We start from the raw sequence: 13,983 nt of genomic DNA, 5'->3' as shown, positions 1-13,983 counted from the left end.
TAATGCTTCAGTCATACATGAAGATACGTATATTCATTTCCATATCCTTTTTCACCGTAAGTTCCTACAAGATATTGAATATATTTCCCTGTGCTATACAGTATAAACTTGTTGTTTATCTGTTTTATGTATATTTGTTAGTATCTGCAAATCTCGAACTCCCAGTTTATCCCTTCCCACCCTCTTCCCCTCGCTGGTAACCGTAAGTTTGTTCTCTGTGTCTGTGAGTCTGCACCTCTTTTTTTTTTTTGAAGCATGTGAGTACTCAAGTTCTCACTTTATCCCACTTGGGGATGGAAAATCTTACCCCACTTTTTTAAAGAATATTTACATTAAACAAATAAATAACATCTCACAAGATCAAGTGGCAAATTTTTCTTAAATAAAAATGTTGGTACACTTTCTTAACATTTGTAGTGTGTAAGACAATTTAAAAGAATCTTGTAAAAGTTATGCAAACTAAATTATGTACGTTCATGTTATTATTTGTGCAGGCTGCCTTAGAGAAAGAATGGCTAGCTTTAGATTCCGCCCGCTTCCCTTCACAAACACTGCTTCTTCCAAACCAGCTGCACCGGCCAAAGGTAACATGTCATGGAAACCTCTTAGTGCTCGATCTTTGCTCGTTTCTTAAGGTTATGCTATGCTACAGTGATTAATAATACAATTTATTGACTTGAAAAACACAATTACTTTTAGAAGCCTCTGACTTCCTCCTCATCCCCAGATGTAATTTTTCATGTAGCTTTTCTTTCACTTGCTTCTAATTTTTTCCTTTATTTTGGATTTCTTTCAACACTTTATTTCACAGTAGCAAAAAAAAAAATGATATGCTTCAGCTGCATATTTGGCAGTAGACTAAAATCACTAGTTGACAGCACTTTAGAAATACAAAAATATGCATTAAAAGGGCAACAGCTGAAGATTCTCAGTCAGAGGTCAATGAACTGCAGTATCTGTTATTTATTTGATAATCTTTGAAGTTTTTGTTTTTCTGAGATTTTTTCAAGATCTTTGCAGTTAATCATTTTGTATATGCAAACTATACCAAAAAGCATATACTTTACAGCTACAACAAAGGACATTTGTATGTATTTTCCATATTTTTCACTTTAGTTTAATTTTCAGTTTTTATATGAGTTCCCCTTAGGCCACTCGATACCATGCATGTAAAGTCATACAATATAAGTGCTAGATTTTTTTCAACTTATTTTATACTTATATTCATTTTTTTCTGATAAGCTCTCTGGAACCTTAAAATATGATGACACATCACTTAATTTACCAAGTCATCCAGTGCAAGCATGGCTATGTAATGAGAGGGAGAAAGAAAATTGGTTTTCATCGGAACACACACAATTTACTAGCAGGTAAGCTAAATCACTCTTTTAGAGGAACAACCTCTAATGAATGATAAGAATATTACACTCCTTACAAAAGTAGTAAGATGATGGAAAATAGGAATGAATTTACTTGTTTAGAAGTTGGAAAAAGCATTTAATGTGAAAATGTAGTGATTTTATGGAGTTTTCAGTGTAAGAAAAATGTGTTAGGTAAGTTCATTACAGCAACTACAAAACTTAAGTGTCACTGAAATAATATAATTAATTGTTTTAAACAAGTGGACTTTTAAATACTGCTATATAGGTAGAGATAAGGATTAGAATAAAAATTCCAATGCTGAGTTTCTTTCAACAAAAGGATTGAAATATGCTTCAAGTAATTGAAATGTAAACATTTTAAATTAATGGCAGACTTTTATTACTTTTCAAGATAAAGCTTTTCTGTAACTTAAATGTATTTTATTTCCAAGTTTGAGACAACATAAACAGCTTGTAGTTTTAAAAACTGCTGATATACTTGGGTTGATTCAGTTCAGTGTGGTTTTTCCCTATTGCCAGATCAGAAAATAGAACTTTATCGTGGACACCTGAATCTAAGATCAGCAGAAAGAATTTGCTAAAATCTGAAAAAGAGGAAAAAATTTCAGAAGAATGGTATGTGGTCTGTTTTACACTAAAATATTAAGAAATTGAGAAACTTTTAAATGTCCAAGGCATATTTTTTGAGATTTCAAGAATACCTTTATTAGTTTTTAAGAAACTATATGTCTATTAAATTACAGATTCTTAAATGGGAATTCATATTTGTTTTGGTATAATCCAGATATGTATATTTATATGTATATGCATATATAAATATAGTCTGAATTTTTTTGCCTTTGTTAAATTTAATCTTTTAATAGGGGCTTTAAAGATATTTCTACTGCTCAGCAAATGCTGAAGAGAGCACAGAAAATGAAATCAAAGAAATTGAAAAAATTAGGTGAGTAATCAATGATCTTTGAATAATAACTATCTGACATTGAAGATAAAATCTTTTAAATTATTTTTTAGCAAACTGTATTTAATAAAGACAGAAGTGAAATTCACAGATATGAGTATGTCTAAGGTAATAATTTCATGAAAAAGAACAAGAAAACTTAGAGAAGATTATGATATTACATCGAATGACTTTATACTCTTAAATGCTATTTTCACTTCCCCATGTTTCTTTTCTACTTTGCTGTTGACTATTCTATTTTACACTGAGAATTATGCTGTAATTGGTTTCTAAGCTGGTTCATCTCAGCAAATGTCGATTCTTAAGAGCATCTGCTTCATGTGCTTATTCCTTTATGTGATTTTAAATCACTGGATTATTCAATAAACAATTTATATAAACTCATCAGTTCCATGAGTATCAGCTCTGAAGACTTCACAGCTTGACAGTCTGGAAAAGGAGCACAGTGTGTCTCTTTCATGATTATGCTGAGCTTGAGAGATGTTCGAAGGCGTCTTTTTTTCTCCCCCACTTCCAGGCTGTTCAAATCATATCTTTCTTTGGACACCTCTAATCATTTTAGTAAAATTACTTGATATGCTGAGTAGTTTACAGATGTCAGAGCAAGAAGTAGCAGGTTATTAACTTTATATGTATAATTAAAACTATTTAAAATTATTTATTTCATATAACTTTGCATTTACTTACACTTAATAAATATTTACTCATGGACTCATAGGCTTAATATAAGTAGCATGACTTTTTATTTTAACTGTTTTGAGTTTCTGTCACTCATCAGTTTCTCTTATAAAGATCTTAATGTCAGTGAAATGTGTCATAAAGTGCCATTACTCCTGAGAAGAGCAAGGAATCTATATTTATCCTGTAGTTCTAACTTATAGCTTACAAAGAAGCACTCAGATTAATTTTTATCCTTACTAATTTTTCCTTTTATTGTTTTTAATCAATTCATTTGTAGAATTCCAAGAAATATATATATTTAATTTTTTTAGACATAAATAAAACTAACCAAAGTATCACTGTTTCCAAGGAATAACTGATACTTGTTGGCACAGGACTCATTAGCCATTGATAAAGTACTGCTGATTCATTTTTATATTTATGAATGTTCGACTTTCCTTTTTTGGCATTATATTAGTGATACCTTAATTTTATCTTTTACCCTATCAAGATAATATTTTTGTCATTTACTAAAAGTTTGTCAGGTTTAAAATATTGAAATTTTAAGCATTTTTCAAGAAAATGTAAACTATATGCTCTGTTTGTCAACTTATTTTGCTTTGTGTCTCCTGCAATCTTGTTTTGCAAACGCCTGTTAAGTTCATCAGGGCTGTCTATGAACTGAATAGTATGCAGTGATCACCCGGGGAAATGTAACTCCCAGCCCTAACGAGAATGAGGCTCTCAGTCCTGGGGCAGTGGAATTCAATGCAGTAAATCAGGGTAGTTTGATAATCTGTTTTGTTGCTTCGATGTATATTTCTACTCATCTTCAAGAGTATCAAAAACATTGTTCAAATAGGTGTTTTGAAAATAGTAAAAGTTTCTGAAACTGCTGGGCAAGTTCAAATATCAAAAGTGGCTTAAAGATTGACTCAGCCAACGTTCAACAAATAATTATTACTTGTTTATGTTTGAAAGATCTATATTTTTAGATATCTACAGTATTTGCAGTACTCTCTGATAGTGAAGCTAAGGAAAAATTTTCTTGTTAAAATCTACCTCTGGAAAATATATCTTTCTTGCTAATTCTTGTAACTGAGGACTTTTTTTAGGTTGAGTACATTTTTAATAAATTAGCATAGTCAGTAATATTTTAGAAGAAGTTTTAATATGGACTGTCTGCCCAAACATAAAAATCATTGCTTTAATGGCCAAAAATTTCATAATTATTATGAAGCAAAAATTAAGGCTCCTCTTACCTGTCACAAGGGGGCATAGTAGGGTAACAAATGAAAAATGAAAACCAGCCATCCGAGTTAACAACCACATCTTAAATTTCACTTTTTGACAGTGGTCATTAAGCATGACCTATCAGGTAAAAAACCAAACTGGCAGTTGTATGCTTTTTAGAGAGATATTCATTCTAATTACATGATTGTAAACCAAATTGCATTCTCATTACTATGTGAGGTTTTGTGTCTCTATACTAAGCTTTTGTTTTGCTTTTGTTTTATCAAAATACGGTTAGATTAGGGGTAGAGTACAGCTCAGTGGTAGAGTACACACTTAGCATACGTGAGGTCCTGAGTTCAATCACCAGTACCTCCATTAAAAAAAAGTAAATAAGCTTACTTACCTCCCCCCCAAAAATAAAAATACATACTATTAGATTGGTGAAATAAAAGCATTTTTTCTTTAAAATTTGAATTCTGAAATGTAAAACTTAATGACGACCTTTAAATTCTCACTCTTTTTTTCTACTCCCCTTCACAACAGATAGAATAGAAATATTCAAGGTAAGATTAAAAATGCAAAACGTGAAAAAGAGAATCAGTGGGATCCTTTCTAGTTTTGATACTTTAATCTTTAGGAGGGTGTTGATGTAGCACTTACGTTATTTTGTGTCTATGGGCAAATCATTTAAGACTCTAACTCAGGTTTTCCTCTTACAGAATGAAGAATTTTCTAGTACTAATGCAATCAAATTGTGATATGCTATTAACTTATTTGAATCAACCTAAAATAATGGCCATAATTTTAAACTTTACTCAATAATAAATTAAAATGTTGTTTTAAATATTTGTATTCTGTTAAATGCTTGAAAACTTACTAGTAATTTTCAAATATCCAATTATCTGTGTGTATGTCCATGAACAACTTGTCAACTTGAAAATTTCAAGCCACCAGAGGGCAGCATTGTCCATAAAACTGCTGGAGACTAATCAGCTCTTTGAGGGGAGGGAGGGAGAGTGTCAAGTGGGGCAGTCAGAAAAGAAACTTTTAATTAAAGGGAACCAATTACATCCTACAACCTAACACAGCGCTGATCCTCAAGGAGGGGAGGCATAAATGCGCAAAGTATGGAAGCTTGAACTCAAATTTCATGCCGTGAAAAACCATAGAGCAAGTTGCTCAGTAGCAAGCTCTTAATAATATTGGCTGTTTGTAGCTTGTAGATGTATTTATTAGCCAAGGAATGTGAGTCAACAATTTTTAATTTAAGGTGAGAGTGAAAATAGGGCAAAAGGTAAGGGGTCAGTTATTTTTAAAAAGTTGTAGATAGAGGAAGAATACCACTGAGGTTGCTGATTAATGAAGAAGCAAAGGGCTGAAAGAGCATGCAGTGTGGGCAGCATCAGGGGACACTCAGTATTGATGACTTCCGTTAGGATAAATGAGAAGACAGAGGAGGGGGAGAGGCAGGGAGCAGAGAAATTGACTGGAAGCCACAGGATGGAACCTAAAATTGTGAGGAGTGACCATGATTTACTCAGTTCAGGATTGGGTTGTTTTTATTTCTACTAAAGTATTGCCGTTTCGCTCATGATGGACACAAGCACAAACCAGTAAGGACTAGCCTTGTTTTCGTGGAGTTTTTGTTTCTCCTCTTGTTTTACTGTTGCCTCATGCACAGAAGTAATTTCAGAATTTGGTGATCTGGCTTGGAATTTAGCAGACACCCAGGGAAGTTTAGAGTTTAGTAGGGCAGCGAAGAAAATCGTGTGTAAGGGGAGAGTTGCTGGTTTATTGAAAACATGGGGAATCAGTATCCTAAAGAGAGTGAGCACAATTGGCAGCAGGACTGAGCTGAGTCGGACGGAAGAAAGAGAGTGGTTGGTTAGTTTTATGTGGAGCACTCCTCAGAGAGGATGGGGTCTTTCAGCATAGGGATTTTGGTGAAGAGCAAATGGTAAGAAGTTTAAGGGCTAAGACCATAAGCATGAAGACATAACGGAGTTTTCCAACATTATCATATTTGGGCGTATCGAATTTCAAACTTCATAGTTAGAGGAGAGAAAGAGCAGGATGAAGCAAACGAGGTGAATTTAGTAATAAAGGTAGAGCCACAACTATGGATAAAAATCTTGCAGGTGTTTGTAACACCTAGCACAGTGTCAAGGGCATGTTAAATATGCAGTAAATATTTGCTAATTTTATTACAGTGAAAAACAAAGCTTGAATCTGTGTTGGTAACACTTACTTATAGCCAAGAATTAAGCCAGCTAGAAAACAAGAAAAGCTAACTTCTTAATATGAATTAAGCAGTTCATGGACTATAGAAAAGAAATCAGGTTGCAAAATAAGGCAACTAAGGAATGTTAAGGAGGAACAATCAAAAGGGAGCAGCTTAGACAAAGCTGTGACAAAATGAATTTTATTGATGATTTATTTTGTTTACTTCAGTGATTTCCAAAAAGAACTCACAAGAATTTTGATGAAGTGTCACTTTGTTGTGCCCTCAACAAAATAATAATAAAATACCCATTTGAATAGTAAGATCCTGGAGGACCAAGACCCTACTAGTTCCCCACTGAATTTCTTCAACCTAATACCATGGTAGATGTTCCATAAATAACTGTTAACTGAATCAGCAATAAATTAGGTAGAAGTCTCTACAGACATTTGACTGTGTGTATGTGTATGACTCTGTGTGTGCATTATAGTCATTTAAATATGTTTATATTTGAGAAGGCAAATTTAAATTAGTAAAAATACTCCTTATAAAATGATGAATTACAGCTAGTTATCCAGCCTTAGCATAAAACTTATTTTACAGCACTGCTATGTGTGGCACATACAGAAAATGGGTAATAACCAGATTTTCACATATAAAGAGTTAACGAGAATGAAATAAACAAGAAAGCTAAGATTAGGATTATAAAAATTGGGGGGATTACACAGGAGATGAAAAAATTTTAAGGATATTATAATACCTAAATAAAATTGTGTTACTTCAATGAGATAACGGATATAAAAATGTCGAGCACAGAGCCATATAATAATGGAAACTCAGCTTACGAGTTTCTTTAAATATTTTATAAAGATGTATTTAAAACCTATTTCCATGGAATACTACCCAGCCAATAATAGAACACTACTCAGACATAAAAAAGAATAAAATAATGCCATTTGCAGCAACATGAATGGACCTGGAGATCGTCTATTCTAAGTGAAATAAGCCAGAAAAAGAAAGAAAAATACCATATGATGTTACTTATATGTGGAATCTAAAAAAAAAAAAAAAAAAAAAAAAAAAAAAAAAAAAGACACAAATGAACTTATTTACAAAACAGAAACAGACTCACAGCCATAGAAAACAAACCTATGGTTACCAAGGGGAATGGGGGTGGGAAGGGATAAATTGGGAATTTGAGACTTGCAGATACTAACTACTACATATAAAAAATAAAATAGATAAACAAGTTTGTGCTGTATAGCACAGGGAACTATATTCAATATCTTGTAGCAATCTGTAATGAAAAGGAACATGAAAAGAAATATATGTATATATATGGATGACTGAAACATTATGCTGTATACCAGAAATTGACACATTGTAAACTGACTATACTTCAACTAACATAAAGAAGTGAATAAATAAAAGCATAAAAATAAAACCTATTTCCAAGACACTGGGCAAGTTATACTGAGAGATAACAAAGATTTAAAAAACAGCAACACAGACCTGCCATTGATGATCCCTAAGGACTAGGTTTAAATGACTCTGTAATGCTCTTTATGATATCCTTATCTCCTGGCTTTCTTACTCGATTGTGTATTTTTTGAGGGTAACAATAGTGTCATTCATGGTGGTCTTTCTAGGGACTATCAGAATCAAGTGATTTTTTTTTCCCCATCTAGATTTGCTTTTTTTTTTTCAGTTTTCAATTTTATTAGGTAGAATTGTTACAATTTGACTTAGAATTACTACATTTTTTGCTCCTTATCATTGTTTCTTACTATTATTCCTTTGCAGTTTGAATTAATTTGTTTTAGGTCAATTGAAGGTGGTACAATCAGAATGTTTTGAAATAAAAAGATATTGAAAATGTAGTACTCTTTATCTCCTCTCAGTGAGTAAAATTATTGAGCACATGGAGCGAGACATCTCCTCTAAATATTTTATATGTGTTAAATTATTTAATCATGATAAATGTATGAGGAAAGTACAACCTTATTCATGTTTTACATATTAAAAAATCAAGTCATAGAGAGATAGTTACCCAAAGGAGTGCAAAAAAACTTACAAAAGCTTTTGTTTCATGAGCTAGATGAATAAAATGAAGTCTATTATGGATTCATCAATTTCCTATATTTCCCACCTTATTGTAGGAAGGATTTAAGATCTTTTCCAAGAATATAGTCAGTTGGAAACAATATTGTTGCTTATGTTGTAATTATATGTTTCCCAGCTGCCCTTTGTTGAGTCCTTACACTTATGTAGGCATGAGTCTTGATGCTTTCCACACATTATCTCATTCTCACAGTAATATTTCAAGTATTATTTCTCCTGGACAAAAAAGGACGCAGAAGTTGAGATTAATTTGTCCAGAGTCATACTAGTGAAAGTTGGAGCTTGGATCTAACCTAGGTCTGTCAAATTGTAATATCTACTCAGGAAATACATAGATCCAATTAACAGGCAAGAAAGCCAGGAGAAGGTATAGAAGAGTCAGCAGGTTATAGTAGGGTATCATACAGTATGTAAACCCATAGTAATCTGTCTTCCTGATTGACTAGTGCTCTTTTGACATGCCAATATTTTTTTGAGAATACCTTAGGTGATATATATTATTTATCCTATTAAATATGTATAGACAGAGGTTTTTAAAATTTTTCTTATTGATAATTCACATTGAATTTATATAGAAGCACCCAACTCTTACAATACCTTAAGTCACTTATAATTATGAAATGTGCCCAAATATTGACCAATATTTCTCCTAATCTAAAAAATATAATCTCTCTGAAACATGTAAATCATGCTTAGTAAGGATAAATTATTACTGGAAGACTAAAGGAAATTTTCATTATGCTCATGTTTGAGGATAACTGCAGGTGCTTTTCTGCTCTTCTAATTCACATTCTAAAAAACGTGCTACCTTAACATTTAATTAAAATATGTAATTTGGATTTGGTGACATTTTAAATCTTATTTTTTCATTTAGGTATATTCTCTTCTGTTGCATTAGATTTTTTTTCCTTTATTAAAGTATGGTCAGTTTACAGTGTTGTGTCAGTTTCTGGTGTACAGCATGTTTCAGTCATCCATATACATACATATATTCCTTTTCATATTCTTTTTCATTGTAGGTTACTACAAAATATTGAATATAGTTCCCTCTACTATACAGTGGAGACTTGTTGTTTATCTATTTTATATGTAGTAGTTAGTATCTGCAAATCTTAAACTCCTAATTTATCCTTTCCCCCACCTTTTCCCCCCAGATAACCAGAAGTTTGTTTACTATGTCAGTATTGCACTAGCTATTTATCAAAGAGTCTTAAAGTCCCTTTTTGCAAGATGGTGTAAGATATTAAGAAAATGTATGCTGTTCTGAATTGTGGTTTTATGATAATCTACTTCATTTATTTGTTTATTGAGGTATAGTTGACATACAACATATCAGTCAGATGCAACCTACTTTTTTTAAAGCAGGTATGTTAACCTACTTTGAAAGCATCACTTTCCACTCTTTATTCTACTTCCTGTTACTTCTCTGTTTTCTTTGCTTACAGTTCTTTGACAAGCAAAAACCTTTTGTCTTAATTCAACTACACTAATCCCCAGTTTCACATTCCATAGAACCATTTATTATCAATTAAATCTTAAAGAGCCCTACATTTACAGTCATCCTAATTATTTTATAAAATTAATAGATTTAGAATTCTCTTGGCTATAAAATATTTATAATTTATCCATCTTTGTTATGTGAAATATCATACATCAAGGCACAAGATAAATCCATTTATCTGTAAAATTAATGAAAATTATGTTTTACCTATTTCTCATCTTATTGGTTGTCTTGCCTCCATCTCCTATCTTAGCTCCTTATAGTTTAGAGGAGGAAAAAAGCAGGGTATATGGTTTTTGCTATAATAATAGCTTTTCTCTATTATATATTTATGGAAATGTTACTTTATTCCAGCAGAAATATCAGGAATTTAACAAAGGAGATGAAGTAATAAGCAGTGAAACAACTTCCTAACTAAAAAGATGGTGCCAGAACTAGAAAATTTACATGTAAAGGTGTTCACATTATTAGTATTTCTGCTCTTTGTATTAAGTTTTGGCTATGTGTTTAATCAGATAACCAAGAATATAGAAATGGTTGGTTACTTTGTCATATTATAAAGCTTTTTTAACATAACATCATCATCAATTTCACAGAGCTTTATAGAATGGGTATTATTTTTGATATTATTATTTAAAAGGTATAACCATTTCAGAGAAGGAAAGAGCCAATGCTGAACTTTTGTCTTATTTTGCTTTTTTTTTTTTTGTCTAGATCCTACTGTGCGTCTAGCATTATTCAAAAACAATGAAGATAAAGTTTCTGTTATAAAATCACCAAAGAAGGCACAGCCCAAAAGAGATGGCTACTTTGAAGGTATGATTTAATCACAGATATATAGAAAGGTGAAAAAGATAAAGATGGAAAATTGCATTTAAAACAAATTTTTAAATCCTCAATAGTACCAAAGTATATATATGAAAACTTAGGTATAAATATAATTAAAGAAAAGTTAAAATATTGCTTTTGGAGCTAAAATGCTAATTTGGTATATTGATTCATTAGCATAGTAGTTTAGTATTTGTATCAATAAATTTAAATACCTTCTATTTTTATGTAGAAATCTTATAATGCTATATCATCAGTGTTACTAGTTTTATTTAAACTTTACACTACTAGATAATATTACCCTACATCAATGAAAGTGAGTATATGTTGAAATGATATTCTAATATATTTTCTGACAATAGAAACAAATTGCACTAAACATCAAGAATTAAACTCTGGAATTTTAAGTATTTTACTGTATTTGAAGCTTGTTCAACTCACTTCTTGGGTAAAGGATTTGCAATATCTAAGTGGCAGATTGTATTCTTATCTCAACATTCAGAAGAATTATGGACTTATTAGGAGCAGCAAATATGACTTAAAACAAATGTGCTATTGCTTTCTCTTTAATATTAAAATAGTCTTAGTTTGGCCTATAATTTGAATTATAATTTCTAATAGGAAAAAATAGAGTCAAATATTTTAAATGAAAGTAAACGCTTCAGAATTTTTTATACTTTGTCTTCTGTACATTGTAAATAAATCTTAAAACTTATGCATCATCATAGCATATTTGAAAATAGATACATTTTAATTTATATTTCCATTAAAAAATGTCTCAACTGAAAAAAAAAGTGATAGCTACCAATGTTACACTTTTTCAGAGATACCTATGAAGTATGGAAGGGTGAAAGACATGGGGTCTAGAATTGTCATTAAAGTATATAGTAATAAAAATATACATAGAAAGATAGAGGGAGCAATTGTGGCAAATTATTGAAATTGTTCGATCAATGAATGATGGTACAGGGAGGTTTGTTTTGCCATTTAATTTTTTTAATATTTAAAAGTTCCATGGTAAAACATTTTTAAAAATGGTGGCCATTGAAAGTAAAAAAAATCAATATTATTTAGAAATATTTATGGGTTAGTATTTTAAGAGAATTAAAATGTGTTTTCAATATACCATAAGGTTTTGGTTTTAATCAAGGTTAATTTCTTTGTAACAGGCAACTTCACTATTTCACTGTTTTTAAAAGGAAGAATGGAAATTCTACTAAAATCAATAACTCCACAGACATTACCTGTTAAGTAGGAGCATTGTTCCTGTAGAAAGGATATGCTTAGGAAGAAAGATAATTGGGGTATTTTTGCCCATTAAATGAGCATGTACTTCAGAATCAGAAAGCATAAACCTATCCTAACATGTTCTGTTGCATTTTCTCTTATCCTATGAAAGGCAAAGATATGTTACCATCATATGTGGACAGTATAATTACTGATTTGTGTGCTAATATAAAATACACCAGAAAGAGTTTAGATAGTGATAGAGATTAAGTGGCCTAGAGAATGTGGAACATTTCCCCATATGCTTCATGGTACGATGTGCATTTTTGTTTTCTTTCCTCCATATGAAATGTGTTTAGCTTACTTTTTCTTTTTAAACCTCGAGTACATTTGGCATGTCATTAATTTCATTGAATGATCTTTATGTATGTACCATATATTTTAGTGACTAATAGTTATTTTAAGGCTTTTTTTTTTTTTTTTGCAAGGAATTGGCTTGGCAAAAACAGTTCCACATAACAGAACTTTCCCCCCTAATTAATATGTTTATTTCTGCCCCTTTTTTAAGGGGAAGAGAGTGAGTCAAAGATTATTTGATCATGTTGGCCAGGTTGAACCCCATGTTATCCTTAATGGCTGCTCTGACCTACCTCCTAAACTCACACTCTTAGTTTTTGACTGGCCCCAGGGACCAGTCAGCTTCCCAATCAGCAGCCTGACTAGCCTGACTAATCCCAGCTTCCCAGTAGAGGGCGCATTTTAAAAAAAGGTCTTTTGAGATACGTTCACATAGTATAAAATGCATCCGTTCTGAGTATGATTTGATGAATTTCAAAATATTTAGAGTTATACAACCTAAATCTAATCTAATTTTAATCTAATTAAAGTCACCACAATCTAATTTTAAAATATTAGAAAGACTTTCTTCCCCCTAAATTTCAAATAAAATTAATAATCGGGTATCTTACCCCAAAAAGTGAGGGAGATTAGGATTACATTTTGCTATAAGTTTAGACTGAATGATTCTATGTGAAATAGTATCTCAACACAACAGCATGCCAGCACTGTCTTAAAATTTCCTTGGTTTTGTTGGAATTAGATGATGGTATTATTTGAATGTTTTTTCTAGAATGCCATTATAATAACATTGTCTGATTGTGTAAAACGAAAACTAAGTTTAAAAATACTTCTCCACTTTGCAGTATTGCCTATGTGATGTTTTCATGATTCCTCGTATAAACTGTACTAAAACGCTGTGATTATTATTATTGTTACCTTTATCTGATGTCACTAGTAGGTCAGAGGGGGTGGTAGATATCCTCTATTGGTCTGGGATTAAAAATATGCTTAAATTTAGGGAATATTTATCATGAAATATCAAATTATATTCGATGGCATGAGGCAAATAATTAGACCCTTTTAACAGACCATATTTTATAAAATATCCTTATATTTTGCTATATTGATGAATTGCTGGCAATTTTTGTCTAGCTGCCAGATTTAGACCCTTAACTCAGACCTAAGGCTGAGGAATCTTTGACCACACCCGTTCTCAGGATAACCTCATGCATGTGCCCTGTGTCAGTTATCAGTTTGTTCTTCCTATAATATACAACTAAGAGTCTGAGGACTTTAGAGATTCAACATTGGTTTACTTGATTTATTTATTTATTTATATTTCTTTAGTGGCAGGTACCTGTCTTGGTTTATTCTGTATCATTCATGGTCTCTACTTGGGTTTCAATATGTGATCTCGCCTTAGAATTTGAAATACTTTCTTCTTACCTTGAAAATCTCCCACCAAATTTCCCTTTTTTTGTTTGTTTCAAATGTTCAGTTTGGAGCC

At 31.7% G+C, this 13,983-nt stretch overlaps 1 protein-coding gene across 9 annotated transcripts in view; it reads left to right on the top strand.

Annotated features, from left to right (window-relative positions):
- Positions 1 to 13,983, top strand: part of LRRIQ1 (leucine rich repeats and IQ motif containing 1) — a 178,788-nt gene that overhangs the window by 89,560 nt on the left and 75,245 nt on the right. For 7 of the 9 annotated variants that reach the window (XR_012078573.1, XM_072973310.1, XM_072973309.1 and 4 more), the window contains exons 19-23: positions 495 to 584; positions 1,243 to 1,370; positions 1,902 to 1,997; positions 2,246 to 2,325; positions 10,797 to 10,898. Coding sequence is in view for 7 of the 9 variants with exons in the window: in XM_072973310.1 (XP_072829411.1) it covers positions 495 to 584; positions 1,243 to 1,370; positions 1,902 to 1,997; positions 2,246 to 2,325; positions 10,797 to 10,898 (496 nt within the window). In the remaining 2 variants the exon portion in view is untranslated. Of the gene's footprint in view, positions 1 to 494; positions 585 to 1,242; positions 1,371 to 1,901; positions 1,998 to 2,245; positions 2,326 to 10,796; positions 10,899 to 12,079; positions 12,306 to 13,983 lie in introns of those variants that run through there. The other 2 variants (XM_072973311.1, XR_012078574.1) reach the window with 2 other exon arrangements.

Source organism: Vicugna pacos, chromosome 12 (genome assembly GCF_048564905.1).
Source record: "Vicugna pacos chromosome 12, VicPac4, whole genome shotgun sequence".
Lineage (NCBI taxonomy): Eukaryota > Metazoa > Chordata > Mammalia > Artiodactyla > Camelidae > Vicugna > Vicugna pacos.
The sequence above is the reverse complement of the archived record's forward strand: the minus strand, read 5'-3'. Positions and strand labels throughout refer to the sequence as shown.